Source organism: Geospiza fortis, unplaced genomic scaffold (genome assembly GCF_000277835.1).
Source record: "Geospiza fortis unplaced genomic scaffold, GeoFor_1.0 scaffold11, whole genome shotgun sequence".
Taxonomy (NCBI): Eukaryota; Metazoa; Chordata; class Aves; order Passeriformes; family Thraupidae; genus Geospiza; species Geospiza fortis.
In genome coordinates this window covers 10,656,981-10,673,697 of record NW_005054304.1, presented here as the reverse complement: position 1 = coordinate 10,673,697, position 16,717 = coordinate 10,656,981, and the positions used below count along the sequence as shown (strand labels likewise).

The window sequence follows — 16,717 nt, the reverse complement described above, 5'->3', positions numbered from 1 at the left end:
TGTAGGGAATCAGTTCACTAACAGCAAAAGGCTTGGAACAGGGATGGGTGTGTACATGGAAACTGTTATGTGCCTAGCACTGTATACATTTGACTTTATATATAGCTTGAGAGAAGCTGGCTTTGAGTGCTTGTATTATCTAGCAATTCAGCTGTGGCTTTGTCTTCACCTGGAATGACTTATAGTTCCTTGAATGTATTAGTCTAGCACAGACTGGAGTTAGGCAAGTTGCCAAAAAGCACCTCAGGTGCTTCCTGCCTTACTAATAATGCAATGCAGTCACTGCTCCTGGCATCTAGTGGCTGCTGCTCTCCCCCTCTCCTGATAAGGCATTGCCACTTGCACAAGCTGGTTCTGGTTCCTCTGCAGTGAGTGTGATTTTACAGTAGTTTGAATTTTTCTCAAAAATATAGCCAAAAATGTTTTAATGGGATATTCAAACAAAATGTAGGTTAGGCTCAAACATTTCTTTATGCTTAGGATTCCCTCTGCTGTTTGCCTATCTGCCCACCCACCCACACAGAGGTCATCACAACCCAGTTTTAAAAATATAGTTGTTATAAAACCAAACCAGTGACAGCAGTACAAGGTAATCCTATAAATACATAATCCATCCTAAAGTTCTCTCTCTCTCTCAGTTGTGTAAATGGCTATGCAGTTTGTTAGGGTGTGATGCAGCAACCAGAAATTTAAAGATAAATCTCATTCACTGTAAGGAAACAACCTTAATGGCCTTTAAAAACTGAAAACATTAGAAGTCATGCATACAAGTAAAATAATTGTAACCAACCTGTGATTGGTTCAATTGCAGTGGTAAACATATGTTTATTCTTTGGGAAAGCAAACTTGTCCCTTTTAGAATTAGGTTTCAGTGTTGGACTGGTGCAAACAGTTACGTCGACGCCTTATTGTTTTTAGTTTAGCTTGAATCAGGAAGTGTAAATTTAAGGCAGGCTAAAATAAGTTTCTTGAAACAAATTTTGACTACCATAGTTCATTTTGATGTAGTTAAGGAGGTTGAAGTGTTCCAAATTATTGTACAGGCAAGTCTAGAAAACTTATTTCCATTGCATTTTTCATACCTTCTTTTGGTTAACAAATTCCAAGGTTAAAGGCAGAAGACATTAATCATGAAGCAAGTAGGCATTTAGTACAAGGAAGAAAACTTAAAATCCCTCTGTCAGAATCTTAGGTGCTTTTACATCCTTGTTGTCTGTGGCACTTAGGTCCTGAAACAGAAACTTTCATCTTGTTAGGAGATAAAAGTTGCTTGAATTTTGAAGATCCATTAAGGGAATCCAGTTTTGGCAGCTGACAGAATGCAACCTGTTGAACATCCTGCAAAGTGAGGAAACAGAGGAGCTTTCCATGCTGATAGGAGATACTTTTTTCCATATGTCTGCTTTTTAAAATCCCTCCAAAGACACTGCTTGTCTTTCCCACAATTTGATTAAATTGTGGTGTTTGGTACACCTAGCTAAGATTGGCTGATGTTCTCACTTTCTTGAGTACTCCTTCTTCTACTCACTGTCATTATATGATAAGTCAGTAACTTAATATTTTGCTGCCATTGTGGCTGATGCCAAAAGTTTCATGCTTCATTTTGTTACCATGAAATAACTATATACAAAGTAAAAGTACAGCTTCAGCTGCCAATGGGAAGCATTTGTTCACTAGGGAAAATCTTCCAGAGCCTATTTTATTGCCTGAGCTTTGGGACTACTTAAGGAAAGGGAGTAGGAAGAACCCCTCCTTTCCCATTGGTATCAAGCACCTGTAAGAAATAACAAGCAGTAAGAACACATTACTCCATCTGTTATTTTTTCTTTCAGGTTTTTGGTAAGGAACTGTACGTATTTCTAGAGACATTTTCAGAAAGAACTTGCGGCTTCTGCAACAGAACTGCCCCATGTCACCTCTTCATTCTGCACAGATTGAACCCTGAAAATGACAGCAGTACTCTTGGCATATTTTTTAGTACAGACAAAACCTTTTCGGCAGAAGGTTCTTTCACTTTCCATAGATGTTCCCTAGTCCTTTTGCTTTATTAAATGCTTGTATCTGGAACATGGAGCTCATCTAGGTGGAGGGTTGGTTTTCCCAGCTTGCTGACTTGAGAGATAATTTTTTTTTACATATGCTCTTGTTTGCTGCAAATAATTGATAGCACAGAGTGAAGGAGGAAGGTTTTTTTATTAAAGCAATATGCTAACCCAAGTTTGGATGATTGTCTACAATACAGCACCAACTCCAGGGAGTTGGGAGAAGGTGTTTGGGAGACTATTTACTGATTGCCTCTCTTCTCTCTCTCTCTTTCTCTCTCTCCTCTAGGAAGATGTTATTAATACTCAGTGTGGCTACGATGCAAGGCAAAAACCAGTAAGCTTTTTTTTTTCTTCTTAATGTGGTATGTTAAGGATCTGAATCCCTATTGCAAGAGGAGATTGTTCTGCTGATGGTGTAGTTGAATGTAATTATCTCTGTTTTCTTCCCTCTTCTCCTTGGCAGGAAGTTGATCAGCAGATTGTTATCTACACTAAAGGCTGTGTCCCTCAGTTTGAGAAATGGTTGCAGGACAACCTTACCATAGTTGCTGGTATATTCATTGGGATAGCATTACTGCAGGTAAACATCATGTTCCCTGAAATGAGTTGCACAGAGGAATAATAGATAAAGTGAATATATGAGGGGGGAAGCTGTGTAGGAGAATGGGAAATGCAGTGCCAGTTGCCTGTTTGTGGGTTTTAGCAGTGGGAACTAAATGTATGAGGCTTTCTTTGTGTTAAGGAATATTTAATTTTTATCTACAGGGATGCAAGTTTTTTCTTTTCAATTCTCAGCAGGTTGAAACTAACACTCTGTTAGATAAACCTTATGTTGAGAGTTTCAAGCCTATGCAGACCTACTGTTTCCAGTGGTGCTTGAATGAGCAGCACAGAGCCTTTAGGGTTGCTTTGAAACAAGACTAGAACTGTTAATTAACTAGAAACCAGTGCCACCATAAAAATACTGGGGTTACAGGAGCTCTGAATATTCTTTCTTCTTCCAACACTTACTGTTAATTTAATTTCTACCTGTGTTGTTTCTTTCTTATTTAAGTTCTGTATAACCTAAGGAGTTTGCCTCTGTGAAAAGTTGTCTAATGCTCCAAATGAATAAACTGTTGTCTCTTCCAGATATTTGGGATATGCTTAGCCCAGAATTTGGTTAGTGACATTGAGGCTGTCAGAGCCAGCTGGTAAAACTGCTGAAGTAACCACAACAAGACACTGGACAACCGAAACCCTCTGAAACCTCCAGTGTGTCACTCCGACACCAAGCTGTATGGACATGGGTGACAGGGAAGCCTTCTCTCCCAAGTAGTCTCAAGTTTAAGTTCCTGATATTGCAGTGAACTTGTGTTTTTTTGGGGTGGGGGGAGAAGAGTGGGCTATTGAAAATCTGCTGCTCACTGACAATTTTTTTTCTTTTAAACCACCACTTTGAAAGCTGTTGAGCCGTGAATCTCTACTGTATTCTTGATTTTGAGTAACAAGTGGACACTTTTTTAAAATTGGTGTATTCGGTGAGACAGAGTTGCATTGTTGTAGTCTGTGGATATGCTGTTTATTCTTCATGTCATGAGCTCTTTGATAGCTGCCAAATATTCCTGAGATGGTCTATCTCCTCACCACTCTGTAAAGGAACAATCTTCTTGTTTTCACAGCTAAACATAGCTACCGGCCTAAACCCATGAAGCAGGAAGCAACTTTCTATGCATCTATTGTACAGTAAAAAAATTTGTTTTTAAAACAAGGGAAATTATTTTTATGCAAGCTTCCAACTATCTCACTCTAGTACTCTGAGGTTGGAATCAGCAGAAGGGAGAATCACTTAATTTTGTCAAGATCTTTCTTCCTTCTCCACTCTTGTATGAAGGGAAAGGAGTTTTATATTTGACGAACAAGGGTTGCTGCCATACCTTTGGATTTCAGTCTCTTAAGGCAAGGATGGGATATAACTGTATAAATGTATGAAAGCAGTGTGGATGTTGGGTCCAAGTGAAGAATAATACTCAAATAATGGATTATATATTAACTTAAAAAAATCAAAACCTGTGTATCTGATATGGCAAAATCTTTTGTTTCTCTGAAATTTAGCATAACCTAATGTATTTAGGGATCTCACTGATATTAATGCTTTGACATACTCATGCAAAGCTTGTTTCTTTGGTCTGTTCCTAGTTGGGGCTTTGGTCTTTCTTTTTTTCTTTTTCTTTTCTTTAATTCTTTTTACTTGCATGAGCTGTGGAATAAGACTCTGTGACACTCCAGTGCTTTAAATATGTGCATATGTTTTAATACAGTCTAATCCAAACTTATTTATTGATAAATGCATGTGATTATGGAAAGATCATTTCCCATTCTCTTGGAAGTTGGAGAGAACAGTTTTTGTCAGAGTAAATGCTTACCTCCAGTGAACAAATCCATGCTATGGAGACGTCTCCTCTTCTTGCTCTCAAGGCATCAAAAAGCTTTCTTGAAGCAACAGAATAAAAATATTAAAATATAAGCATTTATTAGCATCAGCTAAGGCAGACCCTTTTGAATTGGCCACAAGAAAGCAGAATGTGGGAAAAAGCACAAATAGTGGAGAAGACTTAAATCAGGCTCCATCCAGCTTAGTGTTTTGGATTTGTTCTTCTTCACTAATAATAGTGAACTTAAAGACCTGACCATGGCTTGGGTAGTTTATTGCACTTTGTATAAATTTAGCATATTTTATGACCCTTCTCCGTGTCTCCATACCAGTCCTGAAAGCTGTGGTCCTGCTTTGGTCCGACAGTGGCAAAGGGTGTGTAGCACCTCCTTGTAAGGACGTAACATCTTTCTGAGTTTCCTAAACCAGGAGGTATATGGAGAAGGAGAGAGGAACACATTGCTTTCAAAGCTTCCCTGTTCTGGGGAATAGATAGAAGGCTGATCTGGTGACTTCTTAAGGCCCTTTTTGGTCCTGTGACACTTAAACAAATGAATATACGTACCCTTGCACATTTTGCCTTTCTGTGCTTTAGTTGGCCGTGGTTTTTCTCCCCTCTGAAGGCTGGTGATGGGCACACTGGTGCTTCACAGATGCCTCAGACAGACCTGTTGTCCTCCCATCTTTGAGCATTACCTCATCCTCTCCTGGTTAACTCCCACTGACTGGCTCTGAATCAGGCAGCCTCCATATCCCTTGGTATCTGCTGTTAAAGGCCAGCCATGACTCAGAGTATTTTTTAAAGCCTTTCAAAACAATTATAATTCATTGTCCTTAATAAAGTTGGTTCCACCTCAGCACAGTGTTATGTTTTTCTTAGCCACTCCTCTATTTGAGGAGGTACTGGTTGTTTTCCCCCAGAGGGACATACCATTTTGCCTGATAGTGGCAGGACTGACAGATCATCAGCACCAGTGTTGCTGCACTGAGACAAAATGGTGCAGGGAGGAATCAGGGAAGTAGGGTTGAGGAAATAACCCCTCCACCAAAGAGCCTTGATTGTGATCCTGGGCTTTGGTTTGGAGGGAAAACAAAAAGCATAATTACAGAAACATTCCTTGTTGCCACTGATCTTGAATACTACTGTTGCTGCTCTGAGTTTCTGAAGATAGCTTCATTCTTCTACTTGAATCTCTGCAGTTGTACTGTATTGGCCTTTTCTCTTGTCACGCTGTTCTCTGAGTTCCAGTCTGCTGGCTGTGCAGTTGTCAGACTGATAGGAGGATAAATGCTCCAAGCTGAGCAATTCTTGTTCTCACAACTTGCACGTCTACACACAAATGTGCAACACTTTTGCTGAATCCCAGAATGACTGACTGTTCTTACAAAAACCACTAGATAACTTAGTTTTCTAGAGCTCGTCTTTATTACTGTGATGTTGATCCTTCTTGCTCCCTTGTTCCCAAGAGATACTTATTTACTCATTTTTGCGTTGTTTGATGGATGTGCACTGAATGTTTAACTGTCTGTTACACATTTAAATCCCACATTTTTTTGTCTACAGATCAGGTAAGATGTCTTAGAAGTGTCCCATCAACAGCTACTCAGCAGCTTAGGTGTCTAGTTGTGAAAGCTTGTGGGAGGCCTTGGAAATCAATGTATTATTATCAGAGCCTGCCAAATACAAGCAAACTTTTTTCCAGGAAACTTTGAAAAGGTCACATGAACTGCAACTAAAGCACAACTGCTGGCTATGTGGGCTCAGTGTCTAAAGCAATAAGATGTGGTAGGCACTAGGACTCCATGGCAATTTCCTGCCTGGTGTGGTGGTGGGCTACATGTGAGTTCAGAGATCAGCCTAATTATCTTTAATGTGCAGTAGTTTTTCAGAAATTTGTTGTCAGGCTTACGGAGTGGGAAACAGCTCTGTTTGCTGGGTAATTCCTGTGGAGTAGTGGCATTGCTAACGAGGACTCTGGTAGCTCAGCAGCAGCGCTGGCTTTAAAGCTATTTCCATATATCCCATTGAGCCCTGCCAGAGAGCGTCACAGTCCTCGATCCTCTGCTTTCTAAATATCCTCTGTATTTCACAGGCCTTTCTGTTGTTTCGGTTTGGGGTTTTTTTTGATTAATAGCCTAATGGACAAATGTTTGATTATCTCTTTGTGTCTATTTTGGTGGCAGTAGGATCTCTTTGCTTAAAATCCATAATTTTGATTGTACCCCTTAGGGTTTGAAGCTGTGGGGGTGCTTGCTCAAGTGTACTCTGTCCCGAAAGCCTTCTTCTCTCCCCTTTGAGAGAGATGCTCATTGTAGTTCTGGTGTGTAAATAGTGTTTGGAATGTAAATAGTAGCATGCAGATTAAATGATTCTTGCACATGACTGCTTTTCACCCTGAAAGTGTTTATTATGGAGACGAAAGGTGTCCACCAGGAGAGTCCCAAGTGGTTGTCTGGGCTGTCCCTTGTGCTGATGGAGCAGCAGGAGCGCCTCAGCTGTCTGTGCTCGGTGTCTGCCCTGTGAGTGGGTGGCTGCCCCTGAGGAGGGTGAAGCCCTTCGGGCCCTGGTGAGTGGCAGGGCCTCCCTTGCCTTTTCCCTTTGCTGCTTGGCATTAGAACAGCATTTGACTGTAAAGTGGAGAGTTGGTGGCAGCACCTCCTACCAGTTTGTGGGAGGTTGCCATCACTTGTGGCAGGACTAAACATGGTGCTATAAGAACTGTCCTGGATGTCAATCTGTGTTTTTACTATTTAGAGATGCCCTTGTTAAAATTGGTCTTGGGTAATATGGTTGGTTATGAGAGAAACTATTGTCTAAGTTTTTGATTCTGTTTCCCTTCTTGCTGTGTATGTCTTTTGGGTGCATTGAAATAGCAGTTCTGCAAATACCTATGTATTTATTTTGGTTTAGGGTAAATTTGGGAGAGAACTTTTAAAGGGTTTTTTTAAGAAAAGCAGATTGAATTGGTTTTTAAATTGATTTGGAAGAAAATATTTTTTTGGAGAAAAATGGAAAAAATTCTGTTTATTAAACAATAAAATTTAAATAATATTTTTAAACAACAAAAGTTTTTGTTGCTTTAAAAGAGATGATAAAATTTAGAAAAGTTTTTTTTTGGGTTGTACTTTGGCTTACTTAGTTTTTTATTAGTTTTTTTGGCGGAAGGAGATTAGACCTCAAAAGGCATCAAGCACTGCTGAATGTTCCAGTTCCTCCCATTTTTCTTTTTTCTCTGAATCTTTTCCAGATACCTGTAACAAGTGATGAAACTGTCGAAAACAAATGAAATAATACTACCTTGATCCATTAGCTACCAAATTTTGCCCCTTGAAAAAAAGAAATAAAAAATCTTTCTCCCTTAACATGCAGTATACGAAGAAGTACTACTAGTGTGCACGAGGCAGCACTGCTAGCTGTCTTTTGTGTTTTGGCAATATAAGTGTGTTAATAAAAAGCTCCATCTGTATGTGCGTTCATGTTCACACTGTGTACATAGTAGAGATGGACCTTGAGCTCTGGGAAGATTGGGATGTGGGTTTATGACTCAGATCTGTTTTTGATACATATATTCCACATTAGTTCCAGCTGAATCTTTCTCTCTTGTTCATCTGAAGGTGTACAGCAAGGTGTCAATATTTACCCTTTGTGTATCATTCCTTTTTATACGAATGTATTCTCTTGTGTTCCTTTTTTTATCAGTTGTAAAATTGATTGTAAAAGCCAACTACACTTACCGATTGAAAGTATTGCTATAACAGAACTGCATGCCCAGTAGAGTTTGACTTGAGCTTTAGTTTTCTGATTTCAGACTGGTTCCCTTCAGTCTAGGAGAAAAGCATAGATCAGGTGCATAATGTATTACTTGTCATCTTTAGCATTAGACTGTGGTATTGTATCACATGCTGATCTCAGTGGATGTAACTGGAGTCTACTTAGGAGGTTAATGCAACTTCCTGGTAATTCATTTTAAGCTATTGAAAATGGTCTTGGTCATGCTACTTGTGTTCTTGGGTTTTTTTGTTTTTTAATAGAGGCATTTTTTAGGAATGTTTTAATACACTTATGATGGACAATACAATAGTTTTAATAGTCGTGCAGTCTTCTGTATTTACTTGAAGTAAATCATTTTATATGCAATTTGTTAGATAATTACAATTTTATAAATAAAATTGTGTGAAATATAATGTTGTGAATGTGTATGCACTCTTGATGTAACACTAAATATAAACAATAGAGAGATACATTCATGGAAAGTTCCTCCAGGAAAAGATCCCTACCTTCTTTCCTCCAAACTAACAGGGGAAATAAATCCCCATCTCTCATATGCATTGTAGAATACTGTGTTCTGATTAAATCACAAAACATGCTCATGCCTCCAGTGGCTGCCCTTAAATGAATAATAAGCTAAGACATGAAGAACATGTCCTCACATGAAGAGATCCCTTATTTGCTGTCAGCTGTTGTTGAAGTCTCTGCCTAATGAACATGCTCTGCTTCTTTCCAACAGGTTGCTGATGTTCCTCAGGCTGCAATGGCTGTGCTCTCCCCAGAATTATTCTGGTCAGACTGGTGTGTTCAGAAGTTGATGCTTTCCAAGACTTAGACAAATGAAATTCCCACCTCCCTTCTCAAAAGATTAAATAAGTGCAGCATGTCCTTAAACAGAAGTAGTGAGAACTGGCTTACATTATTGTGCAGGTAAAAATGGATAATGATGTCTTATGTTACTTTGGATAGAGGAGGAAGCAGACTTCTTTAATAGTATTTCAAAACTCTAGGTTTTGTACACAGATAGCACTGTGATCAATTTAAAAGCATGTCCAGATTGAAGTCTAATGCCTTTTGCATATTTCAGGCATATGACATTTATCTGAATGTATGGAAATGATTTGGCAAAATAAGCATCTAAATTGGGGACAGATTGACACACAAACACAGGAATGACCAAAAGTTGACAAAAAAGAAGAAAAGCCAAGGGCATTGCCTGATAGATGTGACAAACTTGGATAAGCATTTTCATGATGGAGAGGGAGACTAGGAGTGGCTACCTGCCATCTGTCAAACTCTTAACAGACTTGTACACTGATTCTTGACATTGAGACTGGTTGCCATTTTAAAACAAATTACCTTTTCCAATGGGTGCTCTGGATGAAGGCCAGTATTGTTGGAGTTTCTGCCTTACCCAGAGTGAAGCTTCTCCTTGTAATAAGGACACTGAAATGTAAAAACCCGTGGATGTGTTCACCTTCCCAACAGTGAGATGCTGGGCAAAAGTTTGTACAGATGCCAACGAGCGTGACACTCAAGGGAGGTGCTGCCTGCGCTGTCGCATGGCCATAGGGATTGTTCTGATTGTTCTGGCTTGGCTGTGGTGGCACTAAGACAAAGACAAGACCCCATGTTTGGCATTGCTGTCATAGAAACAGTCTGAGCAGCAGATGTCAAGGTTTGCTTAGATGCAATCTAGCTAGTAAACATCTAATTGGAATTACTGTCAGCATTTTCACTTCACTTGACTTCAATCCAGTTAGTAGTGAAATGCATGTGATAGTAATGTTCTTAGATCCCATTTGTTTTTTAAAGGTGCTTGGAGGATAAATGATTTACCAACTACATAGAAGTAACCTGCAGACTGCAGCACACCTCAGGACAGCAGAGCATTTGTGTGGCAAGATAGTCTCTTCAGTTACCTCCTCCTACTGTGACATACACCCATCTTTGCCCTTATGTGGGCTTTCCTTTATAGGCTTAGCACAGATTTTATCTAGGAATGTAAGTAATTTGATATTCCATCCAGGGAAACTGTCTGAAAGTAGGGTATCACCATTGGCCTGTGTTTATGCTTGCTGTGACAGTGGTATTCCTGATAAACATCTGGTGATGAGAATAGAGCTAATGCTTAACCACAGCTCCAGTTAGACAACCAAATGGGAATTCTATCAACATCACAACCGTTCGTGTGAGCACTTGCAGTTTATATCAATGTCAAAAGGAGCAGTCTCTTTCAAGAACCAGGCAGGTTGTTGATAACTGGTCTTTCAAATATTATTTTGGATTCTCTTTAAGTCAGTAGAGTTTCTGTGCCTGAGAGAACTTGGGCTTGTGAGGGCCTGTGAGCGGTGATTGTAAACATGCTGGTTATGTTCAGCAGCAGTGCAGAGGTTCTGTGTTATTTGGAGCCTGATGTCATTAGCTCCTGGTCTGTATTGACACTTCTGCGCTCTGTCAGTGGCTTTATTGCACTAGTACTAGCATTTGCCTTTTTCAATGTGTTTTGTTGTTTTGTTTTTTTGCTGTTGTGCAGTTTGATATTGGAGGATTTTTCTGCATGTTTCTGGCCCTGGATTAAATGGATGTGGAATCTCTGCAGTGTGAAAACTCCTGTAGCATCTGCTGTTTTGGTACAATCTGAGACCTTAAGCTGGCTATTGAAAGCAAGTTTCTTTTCATACCCAGCTTATGTAAAAAATCCCTTTACTGTCATGGCTGGCATCTTCCCATCACAGTATCTGAGGGATAAGCAGTGGTTTCATGGAACTGGGGAGTGAATTTGTGAAGGTCAAAAGCAGTGGTTTGCAATTACCTGGCATGGGATCTCATAGGTGCTTGGACTTGGGGTTTGTTGCCTCTGCTGGTAAGAAAAGGAACTTGAAACTTCTGAGGCTGGCACTTCAGCACTGGGAATGCTGAACTCACTTTAAAATGTTATAGATCTTGTGACCTTCATGCATGGTGGGCTTGATCACGCTAGGCAATGGTATCACACAGTCCAAAATAACATCTGCTGGCTTGTTGGAAACTGCTATCCCAACTGGCTCCTTGTTTTGCCAAAGCGCTGTCTGCTGGTTTAGTCACTGGCAAGGTATAGACCTACAAAAGAGCAGCTGTGAGATAAGATGCTCAGACTGGCAGTTTTCCATCTCCCTTACCTAGGAAAGGAGAAAAAGAAAGTCTCTTGCATCTTCCATTTCTCACTCGATGGGCTTCTGTTGAACAGCTGCTACAAGATATTCTTTTAAAAATCCATCTATAAAAACCCCCCAGTAAACAAAGAAGCAATCCCAAGCAAGCCCAGGAGCACTCGTATGCACATGACTTTATAAGATAAGGATTGTATCATGCATTGCTGCTAAAATGCATGATTGTTATGCCACACAGTGCCTCTGTGTGAGCACACACAGTGAAAGTGGTTGGAATGGCTTCCTTTGTATCTGCTCAGCTGAAAGGCAGTGATCGTGTAGGCCCAGAGCCAGGAACAAAAAGAACTCACCAGTGCACGGTGGTGCAGTCATGGCTTCTGTGTGGGATTAGAAAAAAGGACAAACCACAGGGTAAAGTGAGAGCACTGAAATTTTTATTTGTTACCTCTAGGTACCACGAGTTTGACATTAATAGGCAAGACCAGTGAATGAGCAGCAGTACATTGCATTCAAACCTGAATCTCCAAAGCACCAAAAATTGAGCTAGATTTACTTCTTAATCCTATAGTCAGCACACTAGTCTGGAGCTGCTGCATCTTGTGTTGTCCCTAATTTAGTAGTACATTTTTATGCAGTTAGAGGGCATGAGGAAAGAGTCAGTTGTGTAGTACCACTTCTACATCATCATAGGACTACAACATGCACATTCTACTATGTGGCCCAAGCAACAAGAATACGAGTAGAACAGTTACGGGTGGAGACAGGTTCATGTTAACACCACCTATGAATTTGTAGAAACCTTTTTGGACAGGTACCTACAGCAGTTCATCAGTTTGTGTGGGAACGTTACACGCATGCACAAGTGATACAGTGGAAAACATAGCAGGAGCGGCAGCAGGACGGAGGACAAAGGTGAAATCTGTGATGGGATGCATTGGAAACAAGACCTTCCTCAGCTTTCTACAGCAAGTCTCTGCTCTGTTAGCGAGGCCTGCTGGGCAACAGTTTTGTTCTCATGGCTGCGGAGTTTTGATATGACTTCTAGAAACGCCATGCTCTGCACTTCCTTTTGAAGAGGTTCTGGAAAAGGAAATATTAAAAGAAACAGTGCTTTGTATGAGATAGGCAGAAGAAAACTGTGAGAAACTTTTCTACTAAATCCTGTACACACAAACACACAGCTGTGAGTATGCATAATCTGGTTATTGTTTACTTTTTTGAATTGCTTTTGATGATGGAGAGACAACTTTTCAGGGCCTCCAGCACACACAAACTCCATGGATTTTAGGGCATGATGAGTGATCAAGCTGCTGCATAGCAGTTAAGAATATCCACCTGGATTGCCTTTCAAAACAGATTACTGGTTGTGTGGGGTGTGAGATGGGTCCTTAATGGATGTGTCACCACCTGGTCACTGTTTGCTGTCCCTTTACAGCTCAGCTCTGAAGTTAATGCAAACAACAACATACAGAGCATTACCCAGTGCTGTGCATATGGATGCAGTGTTTATGTTCTACTCATAACTAGGAGACACTGTCTGATGATTCTGATCCTGGATTGCATGTTACTTACTTGTTGTATTATTTAAGAGAGGTTGGCAGCAACCCATAAAATTGAGCAGAAATTGTAAGAAATTGGACAAGTTTTCTCAAAGCCCTCTACTCTGAACATCTCACAGTTTTGATCTAAAATGGTTGGTTTTGTTACATGCTTCTCTAGTGCAATCCCACTCAGCAACAAATACATATTATTTTGCTTTCCCCATGTTGCTGGAGGCCTAATCTCTGAATTTCCCAGGAGAAAACCCAACCATCTGTTTCAGATAGCTATGCTTTATGCTGTGCTATTTACTTTTTTTTTTTAAAGCAAGCTTTGGTATTTGTTCCCACCCCTACCTACTTTCTTGTTCACATGTTTTTAATTCTCATGCAGTTTAATCCCTGCCATGTAAGAGCTGGCATCTCTCATGCTGCTGTGGACCTGGGAACATGTATGTACAGACTGATATCAGTGAAGCTGTTGGGGTGTTCATGCTATGTATGCACTTTCTGCTGAGATATCAACATGTTTAAGCAGGTATTTCACTGTGCTTTACCATGGCTGGTAACATCCAGTTTCGTGGAGACTCTTGCCTACAGAAGACTCTGCTAGCTAAGAGTGCTCTGCTTGGGATGATCCATTTTCCATTCTCCTAATTTTTCTTCCCCTATCCATTCACTCAGTTGCAAGAGGAATTTCCAGATGGAAAGAATCATATAAAAATAGGTATCTGTTAACTGCTTAACACCATCTGAAGTTCAGCAAAGGCAAATGCAGAGTTCTTCACCTGGGGAACAATAACCCCAGGCACCAGCACAGGCTGGGAGCTGATTTGGGGAAAGCATCTCTGTGGAGAAGGACCTGGATGTCCTGGTAGATGAACAGCTGTCCATGAGCCAGCAGTGTCCTTGTGGCCAAGAAGGCCAATGGTATCCTGGGGTGCATTGGGAACAACATGGACAGCAGGTCAAGGGACCCTCTGCCAGTACTGATAAAGCACCATCTGCAGTGCTGTGTCCAGTTCTGGGCTCCTGAGTACAAGAGAGACATGAAGCTCCTGGAGTGGGTCCAGTGGAGGGTGACAAAGATGATTAAGGGACTGGAGCATCTCTCAGAAGGAGGGGCTGAGGGAGCTGGGTCTGTTCAGCCTTGAGAAGAGATGACAAAGAAGGAAACTCATCAGTGTCTGTGAGTATCTGAAGGGAGGGTGTGAAGAGGACAGAAATGGGCTCTGCTCAGTGATGCCAAGCAATAGGACAAGAGGCAACAGAAAGAAACTGATGCAGAGGAAGTTTCACCTGAACATGAGGAAGAACTGCTTCACTGTGCAGGTGATTGAACACCAGAACAGATTGCCCAGAGAAGGTCTGGAGTCTCCCTCACTGGAACTTTCTGGATGCAATCCTGTGCCATGTGCTCTAGGATGGCTCTGCTTGAGCAGGGAGGCTGGACCACTGTGGTCCCTTCCAACTTGACCTATTCTGTGAACACACAGATGTTGGCAACATCAGGTTAAATGTGATGCCAGATACCCCATAACAAAGCATAGTAACAACAGCAGTCACTGGAGAATTAAATGAAACCAATAATTAAACCAGTGGAGCTGCTTCTAGTCTTTATTGAACTATACTGGGGTCAGTTACTTTAAAAATAACTACACAGGTCTGTTCACAGTAGAATAAGGAAATGTGGCTCATGATGTGGAGATGGTAATGAAAACAGTTTAGAGGCAACAGAGCTGTAAGAGGTGCATGTTAGTACTTTCCCTTGTAAAGAGCAATCAGCTCCTTGATTCTCCTCTCCTTGGTTAAAATAGTAATCCCCCCACCAACTGTTATTCTTGTGTCCACGCTGTTTTGACACAGGTCTGTTCATCAGGAAGCAGGGCAGAACACTGAGTCAGTCAAATACTGAGCCTTAACTTCACAGCTGCATAATGCAGTGACATGCTGCTGTCTGTTCTCTGGGAGCAGGGTATGGAGCCTCATGCCTAGGCAAAGCTTACAGTGCAGTGGCAGACTGAGCTCTGCCACTCAGATAACCCTAAAATACCCCCCCTAAGATAAGACTGCTCTGTACTCTGGAGACAGGTATTTGACTTTAAATAACTCTGTCAGTCTTGCAGGTGAAAAGATTCAGGAAGGGAAAATGCAACTGTCAGGCAGATTTCCTGAAGATTATTATTTTAGTTGGAAGCAGTGGAAATAAAGATCAAGACAGTGAAGCTGACTGTGAACCTCTGGCAAAAGGCTTCTGCTCTAAAATGCATGGATAGTCCCAAGCATGAAATGGCTCAAGAAGGTTGTGAGTAACAACTAAGTTTACATGTCTTAGCATTAAAGTGAGTGCCTACTGAAAACTGAGGCTTGCTAGCAAATTTTGAGCACAATCTTTGCACACTGAGATGTGTATACTCTCTAAAATTGAGTATTTGTTCCTATAAAGTGGCAGGAATACAATATTTATTTGCATGGATGTACAGGTCTCCAAAATTACACTTGCAGTAGGCATGGTGAACTCTGTTTAAATAAAAAAGCATGTTTGTTTACAGAGACAGCACACGTTTAACTGTGGTAACTTTTAATCTATTAATTGAATTGCTGTAAACTAACCTCTAGAGAACCTTCATATGTTTCACACTTGGCAAATTGTGCAGAGAGGTTCTGACTTTCTCCCCTTCTGTAATTATTCCAGTTCTTTGTCATCTTAGTTGACTGTAAATGCCTAGACCTTTATGGAATGAAATTTGTTCTCTCTCCACAGATTCAATCTTTCGTAAAGAACTGAATGAAAGAAATGTAGCAACTTCTTGAAACCTTGAATGAAATTTCCCTATGACACCTTGCTCTTTTTTGTTTTGTGGTTTTTGTTTGTTTGACCACACACAGATGGGAAGTTGCAATATCAAACCACAGCCTGCTCAAAGAGCCTGTAAACAGCCTGACCTTTAGCAGAGGGTGAGCTCAGAGAGTTTACAGTGTCCAGCACTGATGTGTGTTAGTGCATGTTGTGCCTGGTGGGCTGAGCATGCAAGGGCTGTTGAGGGAAGGAGTTTTCCTAGTGACATAAATGTAAGGATCCTTCCTAAAGCACCATCACACATCAATTACAGGGAAGTTGCAGCTAGAAATGAAATTCTTGTGATCTGCATATTTGCAATGACAACTTGATATTTGTACAGTTTTAAATGCTTTCATTTCTTTCCTGTCAAAGTTTGAGCTAGATGCATCCTGCAGAAACCAGGGTCAAGTTTTTGCAGTTAATATCCAAAACTGAGTTAACAGCTTCATCCTTGACACTATAGATAGACACTACAGAGTCATAGTAAACTGAACTATGTGTGTTTATATCCATTGTGAACAGAGAACCAGTCACAGTGTGTTTGCACATGATCTGTGTTCAACTGTAGGACAGAACTATATTGCATACATAAATCTTGGGAAGCAGCCTCTCCTGAATACTCACCAGATCCTATAAGAGCACAGATCAGCACCATGGAGTTATATTTTATTTCTGGAGCACTCCTGTCGTCTGAGAGCAGTCTGTGTAGAATCTGAACAAGCTGAGCATTTTCAAGATCCTTTTCAGCAGTGACTGAAATACAAGTGAAAATTTGTAAGTCTGGAAGTGCCACTTGCTTTGACGCGTCCATGTGTTATCCCTTTATTGAAACATGATCTCTCACCAGAGTGAAAGGCTGTGGTACATAACTCATTGGTATAAAACTCAAGCACATATTTGATGGTATGATGACAAGAATCACAGCTCTTGCTATAAAAATGTGAAGTTGTCTAACTGC

At 40.7% G+C, this 16,717-nt stretch overlaps 2 protein-coding genes across 5 annotated transcripts in view; one reads left to right on the top strand and one right to left on the bottom strand.

The window, feature by feature from the left end:
- Window positions 1–6,838, top strand: part of TSPAN5 (tetraspanin 5) — an 80,319-nt gene extending 73,481 nt beyond the window's left edge. For both annotated transcript variants that reach the window (XM_005418140.3, XM_031066360.1), the window contains 3 exons: window positions 2,332–2,379; window positions 2,509–2,625; window positions 3,177–6,838. In XM_005418140.3, the coding sequence (XP_005418197.1) occupies window positions 2,332–2,379; window positions 2,509–2,625; window positions 3,177–3,242 (231 nt within the window). In that variant the 3' untranslated portion in view covers window positions 3,243–6,838. The remainder of the gene's footprint in view (window positions 1–2,331; window positions 2,380–2,508; window positions 2,626–3,176) is intronic.
- A 4,953-nt stretch (window positions 6,839–11,791) lies between these two features.
- The window catches only part of RAP1GDS1 (Rap1 GTPase-GDP dissociation stimulator 1), a 59,073-nt gene continuing 54,147 nt past the window's right edge, over window positions 11,792–16,717 (bottom strand). For all 3 annotated transcript variants that reach the window (XM_031066359.1, XM_031066358.1, XM_031066357.1), the window contains exons 12-13: window positions 16,384–16,512; window positions 11,792–12,459 (exon numbers count right to left, since the gene is read on the bottom strand). In XM_031066359.1, coding sequence (XP_030922219.1) covers window positions 12,332–12,459; window positions 16,384–16,512 — 257 coding nt within the window. In that variant the 3' untranslated portion in view covers window positions 11,792–12,331. The remainder of the gene's footprint in view (window positions 12,460–16,383; window positions 16,513–16,717) is intronic.